The 22399-nt window shown below is 40.9% G+C and overlaps 2 protein-coding genes across 3 annotated transcripts; one reads left to right on the forward strand and one right to left on the reverse strand.

Annotated features, from left to right (window-relative positions):
- The first annotated feature begins 331 nt into the window (after window positions 1–331).
- cax2 (cation/H+ exchanger protein 2) lies at window positions 332–12139 on the forward strand. Of its 2 annotated transcripts, none has more exons than XM_071537708.1 (20): window positions 332–432; window positions 2574–2744; window positions 2824–2927; window positions 3081–3195; window positions 3333–3449; window positions 3570–3631; window positions 4496–4648; window positions 5247–5438; window positions 5580–5679; window positions 5783–5924; window positions 7324–7507; window positions 7786–7885; window positions 8385–8518; window positions 8683–8714; window positions 8853–8965; window positions 9870–10015; window positions 10105–10199; window positions 10277–10355; window positions 10462–10570; window positions 11407–12139. In XM_071537708.1, the coding sequence occupies exons 1-20, from the start codon at window positions 369–371 to the stop codon at window positions 11478–11480; spliced, it is 2286 nt and encodes a 761-aa protein (XP_071393809.1). In that variant the 5' UTR covers window positions 332–368; the 3' UTR covers window positions 11481–12139. The 2 variants fall into 2 exon arrangements, with proteins under 2 accessions (XP_071393809.1, XP_071393810.1); XM_071537709.1 differs by having other exon boundaries at window positions 2574–2726.
- Window positions 12140–12145: 6 nt separating this feature from the next.
- On the reverse strand, window positions 12146–22192 carry LOC139659436 (kelch domain-containing protein 10-like). Its single transcript, XM_071537712.1, has 10 exons — window positions 22019–22192; window positions 21440–21532; window positions 19792–20013; window positions 16986–17140; window positions 16681–16829; window positions 16286–16370; window positions 16126–16192; window positions 15955–16002; window positions 15725–15864; window positions 12146–15021 (listed from the first exon to the last, which is right to left on the reverse strand). Exons 1-10 carry the CDS (start codon window positions 22107–22109, stop codon window positions 14812–14814), a joined length of 1260 nt encoding a protein of 419 aa, XP_071393813.1. The 5' UTR covers window positions 22110–22192; the 3' UTR covers window positions 12146–14811.
- Window positions 22193–22399: the final 207 nt, after the last annotated feature.

The following is a 22399-nucleotide window of genomic DNA, read 5'->3' on the forward strand; positions in this document are numbered from 1 at the left end:
CAGTTTTCTTCTAATTTATTGCTGTTTTACCTCATTGATCTTTATGTATTGATCTGCCCTTTGTCAGTCCTTTATCTCTCTTGATTGCGAAGCACTTTGTAACTTTGTTTCGTAAAGTGTTGTATCTTATTACCATACCTCCGTTTTGCTGGGACTTCACTTTGGGATCAACAGAGCTAACCTGCGCATTTTCTCAGGAAATCGACTTTTCTAGTTAATCTAATCAGAATCAGCAGCAGAAAGCAAGAAATTGGCCTACGCTTCCCACAATTCCAAGCGGTCTAATCCGTGAATCAGTGCGGCCGGTGTCGCTTCGCAGCGGAGGAGAAGCAGAAGCGCCTGCTCCTAAATGAGAGAGAGAGGGAGAGATGTCCGCCGCCGACAACACAGACACGACCAGCCGGAGGAGAAGGCCGGCTGCCGACACTCAAGGTGAGGAGAAGCCGACATGTCGTGCTAAAAATACGGAACTTTGTTTTTATGTAACGAGCCGACCATGTTGTTTCAGCGCTATAAATAAATACTCCATCTTGCAGCGTGCGGTATTCTGTAACGATTAGGCTGTTACTCAAGAAGAAGCAGCATGTGACAACTTTCTCAGTTTACTGTTGTCAACAGAGTTAACCCGTTACATGTCAAACAGTCACGTCGTATTGATTACGACATGGTCCTATATGGTGTGTGTGTGTGTGTGTGTGTGTGTGTGTGTGTGTGTGTGTGTGACAGAGTGAGATTAAGAGAGTTGTGTGTGTGTGTGAGACAGACAGACAGACAGCATGTCATGTCAGACAGAAGCAACAATGACAATGTAATAAAAAAAAAAATGCATTTGAGAATTCCGAATTTCTGTATTTAGATAAATTAGTTGATTGATAATTGATTGTCATTGATTTATTAATTTGAGGGTTAGGGTTAGGTTCGTACATATTGTATATTTACTCTTCGTTGTTACTGTCATGTGGTCATGTTTGGTTCCTGTAATTTAATTTGTATTTGTTGACTTTGCTTTGACCATAAGTACTTTCATACCATCAATTTCATGCCACTAAAGCACCATTGCCCATTGCATGAACTGAGAGAGAGAGAGAGAGAGAGAGAGAGAGAGAGAGAGAGAGAGATGTGCACATTCACAACTTTTCTGTTAAGGGACATTCCTACTTAAAATGTATTCATAGTAATAAAAAAGCAAAAGAGGATAAGAGATATGTTCCATACTCTTGCCTACTGGGGAAACCAGTAACTGCACAGTTTCCTTGGTGAGTGTGAGAAAGTGAGAAATTAAAAGTGAGGAAAATGAGAAATTAAAATAACCTATAGTATTTGACATTTTTTCCTTTGCTGTTGTGAGAGTTTGTGCTGTGTATCAGCTCCGTAAGGAATCTTTAGGTTTTGCAGTAAGCTTTGCCCACTATTAGATCCAATACACAACGCAATATTATATATGCGTATATCGCTCCTGACACTGTATCCACCCTTCACACTAGACAGTCTGCTTATAGGTCTTCCTCTGTGCTGATGGACAGCTCTAGATTTAGTCTTTCCTCTATTACAAGACAAAACAAATTGCTGCCACAATTTCTATCTGTGCACAATTACTAACATCCATTGGTATCTTTTATATTTGTGCACATTTGCAAATAGAAAGGCAGAAAGAGGAAACAAAACAGACCTCTATTTAAAGTGTGTATACACTTTGAAAAGGGAAGTTATGAAAGTTGTGCTTGCTTGTCTTACGATGCTAGTGGTATTTTCTGTCACATATGGACGTGTTTCATTCAGAGACATGCCCCAGGAAGGAATGATCTAGGGCGTCCTACCCTTTACTAAATTGCAGTCATGCCTCTGGTTTATCTGATGAACAAATTCAGCTTTTGTCTGTCTGTGTTTGGCGGTAATCAGTAATTAGAGACAGCGACTCAGATTCTGGCCAGCACAGTAAGCAAAGCACTGGGGGACATGTGACCAACAACACAGGTTGATGCATGGATCAGTCACAGCTCCTGCTTTGTTCTTCTCCTCAAGACAAAGATGTGTTTGATGCATGATATAACCACGTGAAAACTGGAGGTTTTTGTATTTACTGGATGTCTTGTTTTCTAGAAATGTAATGTAATAAAACTTGGAAGAATGAATGAATGCTCAACTGCCCCAGTGACAATTCATCTTAAAGAGAAACAATACACTATTTCATTGAGCAACTCCCTAAAAAAAATCACGTGTTTTGCCACTAAACCCGTGATTTTGATGTGTCATTCATTTATTGATAAGATACAAACATTCTTGTACATTGACTGCTATACCAAAATATGACTCACAAACATGCACTATCATAAAATTCATCATAAAGCTATGCTAGAGTAACCACAGAACCCACATTTTCAGTACTACACAATAGTTACTACACGATGCCCTCCTGGTACTTTTCATTTTAAGAACTGTGTGGAGTGTATTGTCTGTAATAACTCTAGATTCTGCAACATGCCAAGCCACATTTCTGCTAGTTACTCTTGGTTTGTGACCATGGAGTAAATCTTTTTATATTTTTTTTCTTGTTTGCTGTACTGCCGCTACAGATCTTCCATGGCAGCAGGATCCTCCGGCAGCTCTGATCTGTGACCGACTGTATGGAGGTCAACAACAACAACAACAACAACAGCCGAATTCAGCAGACACCCGCACTCCTTCACCACACCACTCTTTACTCCCTGTTATATGCACAGCTAAATGCACATCAACACACCCATGTGAGTACAGGGCCTCATTCCCTTTTAGATTCCTCGCAGGATATTGGCATCTTTTCTGATCGTTCCCTTTCGATTATAGGTCAAAGCCATCATGCCTGTGAGGAAAGTTGGGAGGAAATCAGCAAGACCACCATCAGAGCGGAGAACGAAGTGGAAGCCAACAAACTAGTCAACAACTACAGGGTAGGAATTTGAAGGAGAGGGTTTCCCACCTCAGATGAAGAGTGGTTTGAATTATATAAAAGACAGAAAAGCTGACACTACAGTTCAGTCCCTCGGTTGTTTCAATTCTTGTGTGTGTGTGTGTGTGTGTGTGTGTGTGTGTGTGCGTGTCAGTTTGGTTTCAGAAAATGGAAGAGCCATGTGACGGAGCGTCCGTTTGAAGTCCGGTCAGACGTTGTGAAGGAGCTCTACTCTGAACTGAACGTCATTAAACCACACACGGGTCCAGGTGTGGGTCAGTGTGTTTGTGTAGCGTGTGAGGTTTGTGTAAAGTGATGTAAAGTTGAAGATAACTTTATGGCATCTTTGAATACTCCCATATGCTCAATCACTAATCGTGTCTCTCGCTTGTCTTCCTGGCGTCAGGCCATCTCATCACATGTGGAAATATAGCGTATGTGTTTCTCTTCGGCTGGTGGGTCTCTCTGGTGTATCTCCTGGTCAGCATACTGATGTTCATCACTGTGATTGGGGCACCATATGGTATGACAGCTTCTGGCTTCATCAATCATCACAGTGTTGGATTACAATTAACACAATGAACTATAAAATCTCTATCAAGTATTGCCCTCATCCTTCTTTTCCTCCTCTCTCTCTCTTCAGGTAAACTTTGCTGCCAGTTGTCATGGTACTTTCTGTGGCCTTTCGGCACGTCGATCCAGGAGGTGCGGTATCTTGGATCTGGGTTCAGTTAATGTTTGCGCCATTCCTCCCCTTGTCTCTTTTCCTATTTCTGCTAACTGAAACTAGGTAGATGCACAGCAACTGCTCTGATTTCCTCATAGTCTCTCAGTGTCGTGTGGCTATGAAAGCAGAAGTCTCGCTTTGTCTGAACACCACAAGTCTGCAACAATGAAGGTCATTTAAAACAGACTGACACAGAATCTCCCCCCAGCAAGCAGCTGGTTACTGTAATACATTATTGAAGGTGCAAGTGATGTTTTGAACAGATTTGAACAAATTTCCATCCAAATTCTTCAGCTCAGTGAAATCTCACCAAGTTATCCAAGTCAGCCCCTTTCTTTTTAGAACCTGTAAGATTGCGTTTAGTGGTTTCCCCTATTCACACTATTGGCTACTATCCATAAAATTTCCATGTAGAATGCATTCATAGATGACATGGTGGTCCGTGATAGGGGAGGTGAGGCCGTATTTTTAAGTGAGTCAGCGATAACGTCACCAGGTGCTGAGATTCCTGGTTTTCAAAACTTTCTGGCTCGGTTTTGTAACAAAAAGCCCCCTGTCATCCCAACGTCTCGCATTTTCAACTGCTCAACGATAGGATGGATATCTTGTGCTCAAACCAAAAAAGCAAATGCCATGGCAGTATTATAGTATTTTGCATTGTGATATATCACCTCTTTACTAGATGTTTCTGTTGTGTAAACTTCTGTTTGTGTAGATTACAGGCTGCCACAAGCTGTGCCAGAGATTTGTCGATGTTGCTCCAATACCTTGGTGACTGGTAGAGTTCAATAAAACTAATAGGTTACTTAATGCCCCTTTAATGCTGGTGTTTGTTTCTTCAGATAGGAAACACGGTGAGGAGGTGCTGTGAGAGATTCCCCAACTGTGACTGCACCATAGACAGTGTGGAAGATGACTCTCCGATTCTGCTGCCTTCGCCCACAGAGGTGCCGCTACCGGAGATGCCAGATGTTTCTCCACGCACGCCGTACTGGGTAAGTGTCACCAAGACCATGCCAAGACAGCGCTTATGATATATAGAAATATTGAGAACAGCTGAGCCGCTCTATATACAGCTCTGGGAAAAATTAAGACCACCCCATATTTTTTGAATATCTGTATTTTTGTATGGCAGTGGCTCCCAAACCTCACTTCAAGGCATCCAACCGCCCCATGTGTTTGTTAAATTCCACCACCAGCACACCTGATTCAGCTTAATGAGCTATTGATTAGTTATTGATTGAGCATGCCCAGACGCACCAAAGCTGTGATAAAGAATCGGGGTTGGTCCACCAAATATTGATTGTTGAACTCTTCTTAAGCAAAGACATTGTTATTTTTATGATTTATTTGTGGGTATAAACTTGTTTAGTTTGCATTATTGTGTATTTTTGTTTTGACCAGTTGTCATTTTCTGCAATAAACAGTTATGAATGAGAATATTTTTGTTTGAAATGAAATAATAGAATGTGGTCAATAGTAGATTAAAATTAGTTAAAGAATGCTTTTTGTTGAATGTTTTTTATGACCTTCCAAAGTTGATTTATACTACATGGAAATAATTTCTTAAGTATTTTCCTGCTTGTTGTGTAGCGTCGTGTCACCACCTACGTGTGGCTGCTGCTGGGATATCCCCCTCTGGCTGTGGTCCACTCCCTCGCCTGCTTCCTCTCCTGGATCCTGGTCTTTACCATCCCTGTGGCCAAGATGAACGCACGGACCCTGGGCACCATCCTGCTCCTCGCCCCCGAGGATGTCTCCGTCTCCTCCTTCTCATGGAGGAAGGTGAGAGACAGAGGTGTAGCACTGATCAGTCAAACTACACAAACCTGGAGAAACATGAGACCTGCCGACGTTGGTTTGATTCTAACTCTCTGCTCTGAAATTCACTTACTTCTTAATATCTGATTTCTATTTTGCCCTTAGCATTACGGTGGTGAGACAAGAGCGCTTCTGTGCTGTTACCACGCTACAAACTGGTACTACTACAAGTATACAGTCGATGGGATCAATGTGTTCGCAGTCAGTATCCTTTACCATAAGATGGACAGGAATTCAATGTGTGTGTGCGTGTGTGTGTGTGTGTGTGTCACATAAAGACCCGTTATCATCTTCGACTCCCATCTCAGACCTCCTCCCGCTAGTAATAGTTGCCATAGTGATTGGGTACATCGACAAAGGAAACCAGTACGCCAGCTCTGATGTCAAGTTCGCCATAGCAGTCGGTTCCATCATTCCTTTGTCCTATTACATTGGTATGGGCATTGCCAGGTGAGCGCTCTTTCTCATTATTCTAAAAACACACCTAATAGATTTGTCAAAACTGTTGATTGACTGTTGATAGAGTGCAAATCCACCAGAGTCTCCCAAGACTGCTCCAGTGTTTTGGGGATGGGACGCATCATACGAGATGGGGCACAAGAATAGGGACGAGGCACAGTACAAGAGTATAAAGTAATAAAAAGCATTGTGTTAAACTACATAACTAGTTTCTATAGTGAACAGGAACCATCATTGAAACAAACAATGAGCAAATGAAATTTAATTGAATAGATTTTATGTGCCTCTGCTTTAAGGGAAGATTGAGGGAATTTATTCAAGTGTAAAAATTGTAGCTGAACTCAGTGTCCCCTAAAGTTCCCCTAAATGTGTTTACTGATTACTATGGGCAGAAATATGTGTCACTAGAAACTGAAATTTAATTATTTATATTTCAATTTGAATTGCTCAACTTGAATAATTGCATTAAAAAACTGAATTTGAATCACATAATTTGAATTTGTATTGTTTAACTTGTTAACTTTGTTAATATGGCACAGCTTACATGCTTAATTGAAAGATTTTGGGCACAGCCATGTTTCAGTCAATATGATAATGCATAGCTAGATAGGGATATGAATTTTACTTTTGCTCCTTTTGCTCAAGTGGATGGCTCTCTTGTGCATCTCATGTGGATTTCCAGCAGTATGGTTATTAATTCAAGTGACTGACCATAGTATAAACGGGATGACCCGCTTGCAACTGTCTGGTCCGGGTTACATTTGTTTGTCTGAGAAAACTGATGGCGTTCGGCTCGGAGTATCATGTCCAGAGAACTGAAGGGATCTAGAATTTTCGGGCCAAAAATGTGAAAAGGAGTTCTGTGAATCTGCACTCGATTGCTCTTCCTCAACGACCAGGATGTGTGTCTCAGTAAACTGAAATTGAATTGCAAGAGTTTCAGTTTCTAGTGACACATATTTCTGCCCATAGATTACCTTTATTTTCCCTAAAGGTGCTTTTTAAAGGTTTGGTATCTGTATCCTAACTGAATGTCATGCACATATTCTTTGTTTGCTGCCTCAAAAGCATCAAGAATATGCATAAGACATTAATCAAGGATACAGATATATTGTTTTTTCTTACCTTGAAAAAGTCCAGAACAGTTGTGAAATATAAAGGTGAATTTAGGGGAAATATAAGAAAAAATCTTCTATTGTTGCCCTATCATGGCATTCCTACCTTTCATGTCACTTTCTGCTGTAGTTTAAAGTGAAAGAGTAATGTCTTTAAAAAAATGCCCCTGACCTGATCATTTTGGTCATTTTGGCCTTGATACACACACACACACACACACACACACACACACACACTTACAGATTATCACCTCTGTTGCCCCCACTGTCTGCAGTATCTCAGCCCAGAGTAACTTTGCTGTGGGTGCGGTGGTGAACGCCACCTTCGGCTCCATCACTGAGTTGACCTTCTACATCACAGCCCTGCTCAGGGGCCACGAGGCAGCCAACCCCTGTCTGCAGGAGATCGTTAAGGCGGCGCTGACCGGCACGCTGCTTGGATGCATCCTCTTCATCCCTGTGAGTCATCCTGCATATGGGGTTAATCATAAAAACAAGTTCCTGACTTGGGAAAAAAAAGATTAGATTTGCCCACATTAAATTTGTGGAAATACAAACGTTTCATTTTGCAAGTCAGTACCCTTCCACATAACACAGTATCAGTTCAACCTGAACAATCAATCAGGAGGTCAGTCAATCGGTGAGCAGAATGCCACATGATGAAAAAAACTGTGTACAAATACATACAACACTTATGCAACATGTGTAAGTAAGGATGCCCCTTTTGTCTCTCTCAGGGGATCTGCATGATCATCGGAGGGCTGAGACACAGTGAGCAAAGGTTCAACAGCCGCTCTACAGGAGTGAGCTCCGCTTTGCTCTTCATCTCCGTAGGAGGCAAGTACCTGCAAACCAAAATGTTTTCCCCCGAGCTTTAAGTGTGTCAAGTGACAGAAAAGGGTGGCAACAATAACTAAATGCAACATATGATAAATCCTACAGAACCTTTTTAAAAGAGGGAAAGTAAGTGATCAAATTTGACAATCTGACCAGAAAATTGCTTTGTTTTGTTGGGTTCTGTATGTCTGTCTATTAAACCAGAAAGGCCAAGCCAACGTCAATCGACTGCTGTGTTTTATTTTAGAATTGGAATATCTCAGCATTCAAAATGTCCCTGTTCTGTACATATCAGTGTTGGAATATTTCCAAGATCACCCAATGAAATTGTCTTTATGATTCTGTTTACCCCTGTCAATTTACAGCTTGTTGGCCTTCTCTTACACCCTCAAAATCCATTGGCCTTTGTAGTGTTCTCTAATGACAGAAAACGTGAGCCGCAGTGTAAAGCATTACCCAAGTGTTTTCAACCAAATTATTCCCTGACTGTCAATGGCAGGTGTGTTTGCCCCCACGCTCTTCTCCAAGGCCTACGGCAGCCTGGTGTGTGATGCCTGCACCAACTCCACCGGAGCAAACGGCACCAGCAACAGCAGCGGGCCGTTTGTCTGCCACCACTGCCACTACGATCTGGTCAGTGTCCCCGCCCAGGAGCAGCTCACACACTTTTGAAATAAGGCATTTCCTTACATGCACATTACACACACATATAAACACAATGTATGTATAATATGTATACCATGTTGTGTATAATGTAATATATATGCTATTCTGTTTTGTTTTGTTTTTTTCAACAGAATAACAGTACATTGTTCCACAGCCATGTTCAGTAAGTGATTATGTATTCATTTATTTTCTTAAAGTTATATGATGTAAAGGAATGAAGTTTCTAACATAATACAGCCAGCTAATATACCCGCTTGTGTTTTTCTCTCCTCTCACTATTCATCTGTGTTTTCACCTTTAGACCGCTGGTGTACACAGTGTCTGTCCTCCTGCCTGTCGCCTATATCATCGGCCTGATATTCACACTGAAGACACACTCCCACATTTACGACATCCAAGTTGGAGAGGGACAGGGTACAAGTCTACCTCTCTCTTTATCTCTCTCTCTCTCTCTCTATCTCTCTCTCTCTCTCTCTCTCTCTCTCTCTCTCTCTCTCTCTCTCTCTCTCTCTCTCTCAATAGCTTCTACAAAATAGTGCCTCACCTTACTGTCAGATTATGATCTTCTCTTGCTGACATCACACCGTCACGTCTTTGTGGTTGTCTCTCTTGCCCTGATGAAGATATTATGGTCAAAACACATTTTTAATCTTCAAGCTTTTAGTCTCTTCCCTCCTTCCTGGATTTAGAGCTTTAGACATTCTGCATACAGCTCAAGAGTTTAGTTTTTCTCACTGGAGCAGAGGTGGAGACTTGACTTGATTCATGAAGAGAATACTTGGCACTTGACTTTGACTTGTACTTTGATGTTGAAAAGGTTTCTAAAGTCTTGACAAACGATCTTGTGTTTGTGTAAATTACTTAGATTGAGTGTGATGAGATTTGTTCCAGATGACTGAATTTAAATTCTGTTTCTGAATTTGTATGGAATGATTTAATTTATTGAAGTTGAAATTGATTATAGAAATCAAACTCATGATGCTCTTACCAAGTTTTTATCCTATTAAAACCACATTGCATTGAAAAGTCTTAGATCTTTAGTTTTCTTTAAGATATTAAATTGATACTGGACGCTTGATTTGTTCTGACTTGACTTTGTCTACATCGGTTCTACATTGAGACTTTGTACTTGATTTGAGACTTATGCCTCAAGACTTGAGACTGACTTGGGACTCCAGCAAAGTTGACTTCCGAGCTAGTCTCTCAGTTTTCTGTAGATTTGATTCCTGTTCCCAATGAACACCTAACCCTAAACCTAAGGACTCCACAACAGCACCAAGTGTTACTCCTGTGTGTCTCTCTTTGCGTGTCTCTCCAGTGACGGGTCATCATGGCGCAGTGGTCCACTGGTCACGCTGGAGGTCTCTGGTCATCCTCATCATGGCCACTGTGCTCATGTCCGCCTGTGCCGACCTCGCCACCGAACACATCCAGCCCATACTGAGCCAGCCCAGTATCTCTCAGGTCAGGACAAGCGTTTCATCACATTCAGACACATTTAATTTCCCCGTGCCCGCCGGCGGTCCACTTAACGTTTCTCTTTCTGTCTCCAGTATTTCATAGGGGTAACAGTTATCGCCATGGTCCCCGAGATCCCCGAGATTGTTAATGGGATCCAGTTTGCCCTCCAGAACAACATCAGTCTTAGGTAGGTCAAGCCTGATTAGAGACTGACACTGTATGAAAGTAGTTTCTGTATCTAAATGATCTTCTTTCATTTTCCAGCCTGGAGGTGGGAAGCTGTATTGCTGTGCAGGTTTGCATGCTACAGATTCCTGTACTCGTCTTATTTAACGCTTTCTATGTAAGAAACCCTCCTCCTCTATTTGATCATTGATATGTTGACAAAAATACCTGCTGGTTGCTGTTTATATTTTCCTGAAATCAAATACTATTCCTGCTTTGTGTAGGATGTGGGCTTTGTGCTCTTATTCAGTGACTTGCACCTATGGGCCAGTATCTTCAGCGTGATTCTTGTCAACTACATCTTCATGGATGGCAAGTCTGACTATTTTCAGGGTAAGTTTTGATACAGTGTAATATAAGAAGTGGCTGGTCCTTCCTTTAACTTTATGTATGTAGTTTACTAGTGTTATCACATTTATATATATTTATTTTATTTTTTTCCAAAATGGGTTTGTATGTGTACTTGTTAGATGAATGTCAATAAGACAATAATCATTTTGACTTACTCTGAAGACTTGATGGACTGGGACTGATATGGACTTGAAGTGATCCTTACTTGATGCCCTGTTGATGTTTTCTCTTTTCTCTTTCTTCCTGGGACTATCGGGAAAGTAACCCTTAACACAAAGCTAACTACTGATAACATAAGAGCTGTATTGTTTGTTCAGTTCTCTTGTGCATTTGTGTTCCACTAAAACAAAAACTACAAAAATGAAGTGATAAAAAAAGAAGTGGTTGGTCCAAACTTTATTGCTGTGTGCATTTACATGTACCAGGACTTTGTCCTGGTTGTCAGCAGCTGGCAACAGATGAGGTGGTAAGATAGACAGAGAATCAATGCTTATTGTGTGTACATTCACCATGTGCAAAGACAACGATATAAGTAATAATTATGTAATTCTTCTTCAAATCATGCGAGTTGAATCTTCCAGAAACTAACTCACACCACTTGTGATCTCATGTTGTGCTGCCCCCTTGTGAAAAAAGCTGTGAGAAAATTAAAGAGCGAACTCCATCCGTATCAAACTCAAGCCATCGTTTTACACACACTTTGAGAGGAGAACATCTCAGAACAACAGAGGCCGTCATATTCTCGCTTACCCAGTCAAATCGATCCTATGTTGAAGTTTATTTTACTGTTAAGACTGGTGCGGTCTTGTTTCTCTCAGGTACGGCTCTAGTGATCGTCTACCTGATCCTGCTGGCTCTGTACTTCTTCGCTCCGTCTCCAGCGGGCTGCTGATTGTGGGACCGTGACTTTTTAGCCCAAGATGCACTGTTTTCTTTTAAGGTCATGAAGACTTTGGATGTGCAAATTCTGTACTGCTCTCTTTTGATATGTTTTGTTTTGTTTTTTGAGGTCATGGGAATCCTCAGATGGACTTCTTGTTAACAGCATTTGCTTTCTTGTGCTAACTTGTTCCCTGAATTATATACACAACCATGACATTGAACCTTTTAATATCTCAGGTAGGTACTGTATGTTTTCTGAGTGCACAGATGTATCTGTTACTCTTGCTACTCTAAAATGTATGTATGTATGCTAGAATACCTAACTATTTGTCATTACAAATTATGGTCTTTGTAAACCATGGTGAATAAGAAAAGTGGTAGATTATTTTTTACAATGCTAACGGATAATATGACCTTGTGGCTATGACCCAGGGTGTCTCCATTAAGGGTATTTTGTTCATTCAATAGATTTTATATACTTTTTAATGTGAAGATTTGACAGTACTATCATGTAACTATGCTATCAAAAAGGGTACTGACTTGATGAAATAAGTGACATTATTTTGAAGCAAAAACAGATGAGTAGCACCCTGCACATGAAACGTTAGCATGGCTGGCTGTGCTTGGCAAGTGCAATAACAATATCTGTCAATACAATGTTTTGAAAAACCTGCTGCCAGTGTTTTTATTGATTGTACAGATTGGAATTACAAAACATAATGTACATTACAGTCATAACTGCCTTTGAGGAGACATTCACTTCTCTCCCTACACTCTGTGTAAAGTGACATGCAGACCATATTGACATGCAAGAGATCGTATAACTTTCATTAACATCAAAGACATGATGCAAATATAAACGTTTGTCTCATAAGCAAGGCCGTACATTTACCAGAAATCAGAGCAGATAGTGACACCTACTGTCGCTTCAAAAATGAAAAATAAATAAGGCCATAACTTTCCAAACTCAGAAAATGTAAGTGGTGTTTGGGATGTGAAAACAGGCATTGTGGCCACAAGATAATCTACCAATATGAATCTAACTAAACAGGTAAGTATAATAATGTGTTATGTGAAGTTGCCAGATGATTTTTCCTGAATATTTTACCAATACAATTACTCTGAACTTGAACATTTGAGATAAAATGTGGCTGAGACAGTCAATATTCAAAGCCAAGATGGAGATGGACAAAATAAATCGTAGAGAACATTTTCTGGTGAAAGTGTTTGACTCAATACAACCAACTGGCAGCATCACCACAGTAATGGATTTGTAGCCCAAAGAAATAAAAAAAACTGAAAGATTTCTTTTAATTGAAAACACCTAGGCGTACCAAAATCTGGATTCACAATAGTGACTAAGCCTGAGTAATAGCTGACATTTGGATGGTGTGTCAATGTTTTTGGAGCTCTATTGACTGAGTCTGGTCACAGTATTCAATATCCTGAGTCTGGATGACATACCTTGTTACTTAGCTTAAAATATGAAGAAGGCCCCATCAACTCATTTTCATTTACTAAAGTACTAAGTACTAAAGAAAAAAATTATAAAGATCCACAATAAAAAAAACCCCAACATAACCTGTAGAACAGTATAAAATAAAGGTTAAAGTGGAGTTTGAGTGTCAAGTATGTAGGAATAGAAATGATAATGAAACTGGGCAGAAAAGAAAAAATATACTCAGCTACAAGTTAGGCTACAATTAAAGGTTTTGTAATACAATGTAAAAGCAGCAAAGTGGTTAAAATAAATAAGTAAAAAAAAAAAAAGGTGGGTTAAAGGTGATGACAAATCATTAGCTGTAAGCAGTATCCCATATCAAATAAAAAGGATTTATGGATTTGCCAATAAAAAAAGGCTCAGGAGGACCAGGTGTATCACATGAAAAAAGGCTACATGTAGACAGTTCGCAAAGTACTGAACAAATTAAAATTTTAAAAGACTGGATTACAGAAATATCAAAACAATTTCTGTGACATTTTGGAGATGCAGAAGGCACTAGATGAAGAAATGACTGGAATCACAATTTCATACCTTTCTCTCAAGAGTTCAATAAGCTCCAAGTTTCAATAAGACAATGAGAAAACAGGGAGAAAAAAAATAGAAGAGGCACTAGAAAATTCACAGTGAAATGTCACAGCGGGCTCAAGGTTTGGAGAGGATCACGTGTTTGCCGTTTCATCTGGTCCTGAGGCCGATTGTGACCATCAAGAGGGGGCATGCAAAAGATTTTTTGAAGCTGGATTTTTAAATATCAGTATACACTCAGAAAGCCCTTGAGCCTAAAACATGATGCCTTAAATAATTGACTCAATTAGTTTTAGAGGTATAAAGTGATACAAGACTGCGTATCCATGCTTCCTCAGCAGTAAGCCCCTTTCCAGAGAATCCGGCTGATATCCAACTGCTTAACTGGTTGAAGAAATTTAAGTGTGTATCCACCCTAAGCATACAACAGAGGAATAATCTAAGACTGAGTGGTAAAAATTAAATGCCACAGTAAAATCAATAAAATCTTTACAAGGGGACGGGGTTCTACTAGAATAGGTTCAAAGTAAAAATGGGAACAAATTTGTCACCAATTTCTCCCGTTTTAAAACTACTTAAGTTTACTAAACACAATAATTTTTGTGTTTGTATTGTCACAGTGGGCATAGCAGCAGCTGACTGTACATGTGTCATAGATGGTACGAGTCTATCTTGCATTGTCACTTGAGCAAAAACAAGTATATCCCTGCCTCTGAACAAGAGCTAAAAAAAAATTACAGTACCAGAAGCGACATTCGTTTCGCCTTTCAAGAAATTTCAGCTTTGAAAAAGTGTTCTTTGGAACATTCAGCTATTCCCTTTCATGTCCTCCAAGTTTCTGTGACAGTAAAACATGGTGGCAACTGGAAAAGGAGGAAAAATGGTGGAATGGTGTACAGAGATTTCAAAATGACAAGAGCAAGGCATAAGAAATCTGAAATAAACGAAAAGAAAAAAAATGGAAATCAGCATTTTTGTGATTCTGGAGTCCGCATTGAGGCACGGCTCCTGATGGGATGGGTTCAGACTCAAACCTGACATGCGCCGTCTTCCATGCCTGCGCACACACACACTGACAAGCTCAAAACATTGCACTTGGCATTAGAAATAAAAGCGTGCACATTTACGTAAGACTTCAAATTAAAAAGGCATTAGAAGTTTTTGGTTTTTCAGAAAGATCCGGCATCGCTCCACATTAAAACGTTTCTTCAGTCTATTCTCAGGCTTTCTTTGTCATTTTTGCACGTTATCGTCAACTCATCAGCGGTTGCTGCTCCATCGGATGCCCTTTTCCTCTGCCTCTATGCAGCTTCTATTTGAGGCGCTGAATTAGTGTGTGTGTGAGGCCCAGGCTGAGCAGCTGAAGAGTGGAGAGCTGGGCCAGGCGAGGGAAAGCCTTCAGCAGCTTCTCCCAGGTCAGTTCCAGCAGGCTGGGAACCACCAGCCACACCTTGTACAGGGAGCCGGTCCTCCGGTTCTCCGACATGTTGACGACGCCACCGTGGACGTACATACAGCCGGCCTGAGGGACAGAGGCAGTGGTAGGGAATAAAACTTGGTGTCTACTTCTCAATCACAATCCCTGGACTCAAATTTACTACACTGGATAACACCACTCAGACACTTTGGACACTGAGACACTTTTTAATAGTTTTATATTTATATTGTTTATGTATATTGCCTATATCCTTTCTGCACTATTCTTATTTTATTATTTTTATTACCTTCCCTGTACTTTGTTTTGCTACCGTATTGTACATTGCTGCTGTGACACCAGAAATCTCCCCTGGGGGATCAATATAGTGCATCTTATCTTATCTTTATCTTATCAATAAAAAAAAATGAAAGAAATAAAACACAGTGGATAGAATACTATGTAGTCAAGATAAAGCCACATAGAATTGCAAACAAAATGGAAGTATTGTGAACAAAAAAAACAATTTGTAAACGAAACCAAAGTATTGTAAATGGAAAATGGAAGTGAAGTATTGTAAACAAAACAAATATAGCTGAAACAATTACGTTGGTGTTTGTAAGTAATTTATCACTTTGGGCCCTTTCACTGAGATATTTGTTTTTCTTTGCAACAAATTTTTTTGGCATTGCTCCTTTTCTTTTTTGTGCAATTCTATGTGGCTTTATCTCGACTCCACAGAATACAGCCATGCCTTGTAAAGGTGTGCTTGATGTGACTTGATGCAAAACAGAAATCCGCCTGTACTAACCGGAGTGACTGCAGCACAGTGAAAGTAGGCAGGTTCTGGCATGACAGCAGGCAGCTTGGTCCACTGGAAGCTCTGCAGGCTGATCTTCCACAGGTCAGACAGGATCAGCTCTCCGTTGTAACCCCCACATATAAACACCTCTGGGTGAGGGAGCAGAGACAGACATGGAGAAACTCAGCCGAGCGTTTCACAGGCTCGTCCAGACTGTGTACAGTGAACATGTGTCTTACCGTCTTTGACCTGCACACAGCTGTGACAGCGCCGCGCAGCAGGATATCCTGTCAGAGATAATAAAAGATGATACAGAGCAGTTTCAGTGCGAAGGTTTTCAAATCCCTAGCCAACCTTCACCTGCCACAGAATTTGACACTACTGAAAATAAAAAAAACTGGATCACAAACCTATTTTTTCATGAGGTTTTGTGACTATTTCCTCCCAGTAATTTGTCTCCAGGTTGTACGCGTGAATCTGATGGAGACAAATAAAATGAATGTGTCACACAACATGTTTTTCCACCTAATGCCACCTGGATGATCTGTAGAAAGCCCTGCTGTCCCGTACCTTGTCTAAGGGATATGATGTCCAGGAGGTCCCACCTCCCAGGATGTATATTCTCTGTCCGTCATGGGCTAGCTCGTGTCTGTACCTGTGGATTAACGCAATACCATTAATATTCAAAATAAATTGATTAATATTCCATGGGAGAATTTAAAATGCTTATGAAGGACTCTATTGGAAACTGTCTTTGTTCTGTTTATTTATGAACCTTGTAACATTTTGATGCATTTGCACGTTTGATTATTTATACTATGCATTTACACTGTTTCTGTGCTGCTTTCTTGGCCAGGCCTCTCTTGGAAATTAGATTCCTGATGTCGATGAGAATTACCTGGTAAAATAAAGGTTAAATGGCCACAAATACTCCAGTTATTATCCAATCATGTCTGCTCACTGACCTCTCCTCAGGTAGATCTGTGGGTGCGTTGCTGGGCTTGAGGTGGGTCCACTCCCTGGTGGTCAGGTCCAGCCTGTGCAGATCTGTGCTGTAAAGGTAACCTGTTGTCCCTCCAAAGACGTAGAGGTAGCCATTTATAATGACCATGGCCTGGAGGTGGAGAAGTGTGTGTGTGTGTGGGGGGGGGGGGGGATACACAGCAACAGAGTCAGTAAGAGAGACATGAATACAAGGTGGCAAAGGCAGAGTGAGATGGAACATTTTAATTGGTTTCCAACCAACTGTAAAGAGACAAACACTCTTTACCTGCCCGTAGATTCTGTTGGGTTTCTTCCCTCTGCAGTTCAGCAGGTTCCATCGTTTGTACTGGACGTTGCAAACATGGACGTCATTCCCATTGTTTTCACCAAATGGGATCCCAGTGCCACCGAACACAAGCAGGTTGTTGCCGTGTAGAACAGCTGAGAGACAGAGAAATCAACACAGTTAAACTGTATCACATCTAAACATTTTAACATCTTGCTTAGTTCTCTTAACAAGACTGGCCCCATCTACATACTGGACCATTTAAATCTGCTCTAGTCTGCGCCAGTTTTCTTTCTCTGCAGCTCCTAAGAAATGTGATGACTGTGCGGCTGCCCAGAGCTCAACAACTGTCTGACTGACTGACTTCCTCCAAGAAAGCTCAACAGAGGAAGACTACCTCAGACTGCAGCCAACTGTCAGCCTTGAACATATATTATCTAATTATTGTGGTGGCCTGTAAAGTGCACTTTGGCCTTCTGCAAGCAAAGCCTCACTTACTGCTGCAAAATATTCAAGATTTAAGTCCATTGATGGTTGGTCAGGCTTCTGCTGTTAGGACCACAGACTCTGCATCAGTGTTTCTGAACACGTAGGACTTGTAAACTGTGCAGGTTTGTGCACTGTTTTAAGCTGCTGATGAAAACACATTTTTATAAGCTTGAGTTTTACAGACCTTTTGTGCCTTTGCTGTATTACTGTGCTAGTGTTATGACTGTGTTTTTCCTCAAATGGAGTTAATGGGCAATTCCAGCATTATGGATGTGACACTTGGACATGAATTGACAAACAATATGTATCAGAGAATGTACTATTTGAAGATAAATTAAACAATTTACGTGTTTTCATTGAGCCTCTCAGGGATAGTGCAGACATTACCTAGAATTTCTGAACTATATTTACATGTTGCAGAGACATGGCAAATTATCTGCATTATGGATGTGATGTGAAATGAACATGCTTTTTTGGGAAAGTGCACACCATTTGCAAAATTCTGTGAATTCTCAAGTCCAAAGCATAAAGATTGATATTTACAACATGAAGGAGGCTTGCTTGAATATAAAAACAACAGTTTTGAAAACACTTGCACCTTCATTATAATAATAATAAAACTTTATTTGTATAGCACCTTTCATACAAGAAATGCAGCTCAAAGTGCTTTACAACAAAGAAATTACATGCATGAAAATAGACACAGAATGAGCATAAGATGGAAAATAAAACCCACTGAATAATAATAAAAATAAAGTTAAGAAATAGAGTACATAGAATGCATAAAATCAAGTAGAATACAACATTTTAAAAGAAGTGCAGCAGTGCAGAACTGCGAAGCAAAAAAGAATTTCAGGCCTGTATCAGGAAAGTCATAGCTAGTTAAAGGCTAAAGTGAATAGATAAGTTTTTAGCTTTCTTTTAAAAATATTTAGCGAGCTGGCTTCCCTGATATCTATAGGCAGTGTGTACCAGAGCTTTGGGGCGTAACTGACAAAGGCTGCATCCCCGATTTTCTTTCGGCTGTTGCTGGGAACCTCCAATAAACCAGCAGCAGATGATCGCAGTGTTCTTGAAGGCAAGTAGTCAACAAGGGAGTTAGCAATGTAGCTTGGTCCTAGCCCAAGGGCTTTATATATAAGGAGGAGGACCTTAAAATCAATTCTAAATGTTAGAGGAAGCCAGTGTAGAGCAGCTAAAACTGGACTAATGTGCTCTCTCCTCTTGGTTCTGGTTAATAGCCGAGCTGCAGAGTTTTGAATGAGCTGAAGTCTCTCAGTGTTTTTTTTCGGGAGCAGTAAAAAGTCATTGACACATTATTATGGAAAAACTGGAATTATGGATGTGACATCCTCTTGTTATGGATATGGTGCATCTGAAAAGTCATCTACACACTCAAAAAATCCCACAAAAAACAACTGGTAATGTTTAATTGTCATGAAATAAAGGACTTGACTAACAACCCCCACCGACTTCCTCACAGCACAACCACACACACCTTTCACAGCTACCACTTTATCTGTTACTGCTCAACACTATCACTCTGAGTGGATTTACATCGCTATTCATGGATTTGTTACTGACAGCCACAATCAATGTGTCATGTTTTCCCTGCCTGTATCAAGGTATCACACTCGTCACAGAGAGTCTGTAATATCCATATGGTAAAGGAGATCTTAAAAACAGCAAAGAGAGACCATTTGTTGATCGCATAATGCTTTGATTAAAGTTATAAAGTGTTGGATACAGTTGCACTTAGTATTTTTGTCAGGCTTAAAAATGTTGAATGCTGAACTGGCCTGAATAGAGACAGCAGTGTCAGTTGTCACTGTGTGTACATACAGCATGTCAATATTTTAGCTATATTGTCTATTTGAATTGTTTTAATAAATGTTCATTCATATGACAATTTGTTGATTACAAAATATTATATACAATTTGGAGATAGCTTGCACAAGCATTCTGTGTACAGATAACAGCAGGAGGGGGTTGGGGGGGTGGAGGGAGTTTTGCATTGACTTGGGTCAACAGGAGCAGTGGCATGAATGGTCAGCAGTGTGAGCTGTCAGATTATAAAGACTGCCTCATTGACTTGTTTGAATGTGATTGGCGATGAGAGTAGTTTGATAATGATCAGTTGATGTGCTGTTTGGATTAGACAGCTGATAGCCAATCAGCTGATAGCATGCACGACTTCAGTGTTCTGCCTGAACTAACGCAATGCTCCAGTTATTATGATGCATGAATCTACACTTTGGCACAGGCAGTGGGTGTAACTCTGCTAAAATAAAGAGCAGGGTGACTCATCGTCCCTTACCTGACATGGAGGCCAGCTCGGTGGGCATGTATCCCTCTGTGCGGACCTGCTGCCAGGTGGCCGTCGCAAAGTGGAACCGCCAGAGTTCCCTGAAGAGCGGGTAGTCTTCGTTCTCCGAGCCGCCTGCCTCGTCGAAGTCTGGGTTGTAGCCTCCAAACACGTACAGGTTGGCACTGTCTGCTACACAGCGGTGTCCGCTCCGGGCGGGGGGGGCACAGTGTCCTGGGGAGGGGAACGGGGTGTTGGACACAGAGGATTTTTCAGTTCAGATTTCCTGTATAACCAGACGGCAACTTCCAGGATAACTATTATACAACAAGATGTGAATGATGATGTCTGCAATAAATGTAAGCTATTTTTTATGCCTATAGAATCAGTTTGTATTTTGACCTGTTCTGTATATTCTGTATGGCACAGATATGAGAACTCAGCTAGTTTTACGACTCCTTTGCATAACCTTGAAAACCCATTCATCTCAGTTATATGATATATTTTACTGCAGCAGGATTTCCCCCCTCTAAATTCTCAATGAAAGCAGTTTATCTGAAGCTCTTATTTTGTATCTTCTGGTAGATTTGTGAAGGTTGTGCCAAAGGGAGGGAGCTGCTTCTTGAAATGAAAATTCACCCTTCTATAGTGAGGTTGAGCAGAAAGCTTGCTGTTCAAATTCCAAAACCTCTGTTCTTCCAAGAACAGTCAAAACAATTTGACTAAATCCAACATGTGACTGCACCAAATATGTCCAAAACCACCATGGAGCTGATGGCAGTGAGCCAAAATGAGCTTTTCAAATGCAAAATAAACTGTATTAAGATAAGATATACAAAACATAACACTGTATTCATGTGTTGCAAGCTTAAAGATACGTTTTTAGAATAAGAAACAGTTCTTGGTAAGGACAAGTGTTTTTTTTACACTTAAAAAAAATCAATAACCCTTATTGAGAACTGTATCTTCATGTATTGCAGCCAATGACTGCAACATAACTCACTGATCACTTACACTGGATGTGGATGTTTGTGGTCGACAAGTGAACTACTCTCCTTGAAAACACTTAATTGGTTTAACAATAGTGTAAATCCTAACAGACACAGGGAAAATGTTGGAAACACTACTGACAATGATCAAATATCATCACAAGGCCTACCGAAAACTACACATGCGAGACTGAAAACGAAGCTGCTGCAGACAACAACATTGATCATGGACAACCTCCAATACACAGAAAGAGAGAAAGCCTCTTTAGTGTACAGAGAAAGCTGGAGGAAAATCCAGGACATTCACAGGATGACAAAAAATACAACATAATTGTGTACATTTTAAACGCTTTCAAAAAATGGAAGGTCAGGCCACTCCCTCAAGAAAGTGCAAGAGTTGAGAAATATACGTTTAGCAAGTTGATGAAGAAATTTGTAGAAGAGAATAAATTTCTGTGAATCGTGGACAAAAAAAGGAGTAAGAATAGAACAACAGAAAATGTAACGGGAAGTGAGAAAATGTGCCAAACCCTCAGTTAAGGATTTGGCAAGTCGTTTGAACTTAATTTAGAACTGCGGAAACAGAGAGGAGGGAGGAAAAGTACTAAGGTACAGTTTGGTGGGATGAGGGGTTCATGTTGTTGCAGTATCGGCCTGTGAGAGCCACCCACCTTCTCTCAGAAAGCGGTTGGGGATCCGCAGGTTGGGGCAGGAGGGGGAGAAGATGCGCCGAGCCTGAAGCCACCGGACTCTCTTCTTGGAGCCTGTTAGTCAGTCAAGTCACCGCATCACAGGCGAGGAGACAGACAGAGACAAACATGAGACAAAATGAGACAGTAGTTAGCTGCTGGCTGTTCACTCATGATGAGACACAACACGATACACTGTCCCAGGGAGCTTCACAAGAGCATTAGCAGTGCAGTGCATTAGCAGTTTAGTTTCATATTTTATTCAGACTGCTGAATTAGCTAGTAAGTGGCGACAATGCTTTTTGCATGGCAGAATTATCGGGAGTGGGACATCTCTATTGGCTTCCGTAGCAATTACAAGCTAGGTAGCTTCGGCCTATGCTGTAGCGGTACCGCTGGAAAGCTAGTACCGCTAATGGTCAGAGCAAAAGCTTCGCCAAACATATCATTGTTAGGGGCCCGCTATACCGACTAAAACCAACTGCTGGCTGAGTGGTGAGCTACAGGTTTAACCTTTAGCCACAGCTTGCACTTGCACAGCAGTTGGTTTTGTTTACAAACCTGAGTCGCGGACGGAGGGCCTCCACGACAGTTTCTCGAACTTATTCAGCTGATTGTAGCCGCAATTTCCACCATGTTCGGCGGACGACATTTTGATACGGAACAAAACAGCGAATTCAAGCTCAGACTGGAAGTAGAGCCCACTTCAACTGAATCAAACGTCGTGGCATGAGACCGCAGCGTCCAGCAGTCAGACCAAAATAAAACCAGCGTCCACACCTGCTGCTACCTGACGCGTCACAGCCAGCTGGGCTGTTTCGGCCAATCAGGGCAGGCTTGTTAGTTGATGTCGCATTCAAGAGTCACATGCAGTTGTTTATATTTGTAAAATGCTGCAATAGGCCTAAAAGATCGAATTTTATTTCTTTGAATCTACCTCAT

This window comes from Centroberyx affinis, unplaced genomic scaffold (genome assembly GCF_046629955.1).
Source record: "Centroberyx affinis isolate AG114_WGS23_722 - 3 ecotype Tasmania unplaced genomic scaffold, CSIRO-AGI_Caff_v1 ptg003110l_1, whole genome shotgun sequence".
NCBI lineage: Eukaryota > Metazoa > Chordata > Actinopteri > Beryciformes > Berycidae > Centroberyx > Centroberyx affinis.

Bases quoted from the DNA above. Each gene is read 5' to 3' on its own strand.
- LOC139659436 (XM_071537712.1), bottom strand. From the start codon at position 22,109: ATGTCGTCCGCCGAACATGGTGGAAATTGCGGCTACAATCAGCTGAAT. The intron at 21,533-22,018 runs GTTTGTAAACAA...ACTGACTAACAG, and splicing joins GCCCTCCGTCCGCGACTCAG to GCTCCAAGAAGAGAGTCCGG. The intron at 16,830-16,985 runs GTAAAGAGTGTT...CTCCACCTCCAG, and splicing joins CCAACAGAATCTACGGGCAG to GCCATGGTCATTATAAATGG.
- cax2 (XM_071537708.1), top strand. From the start codon at position 369: ATGTCCGCCGCCGACAACACAGACACGACCAGCCGGAGGAGAAGGCCG. The intron at 3,196-3,332 runs GTGTGGGTCAGT...TCCTGGCGTCAG, and splicing joins TAAACCACACACGGGTCCAG to GCCATCTCATCACATGTGGA. The intron at 10,016-10,104 runs GTCAGGACAAGC...TTCTGTCTCCAG, and splicing joins GCCAGCCCAGTATCTCTCAG to TATTTCATAGGGGTAACAGT.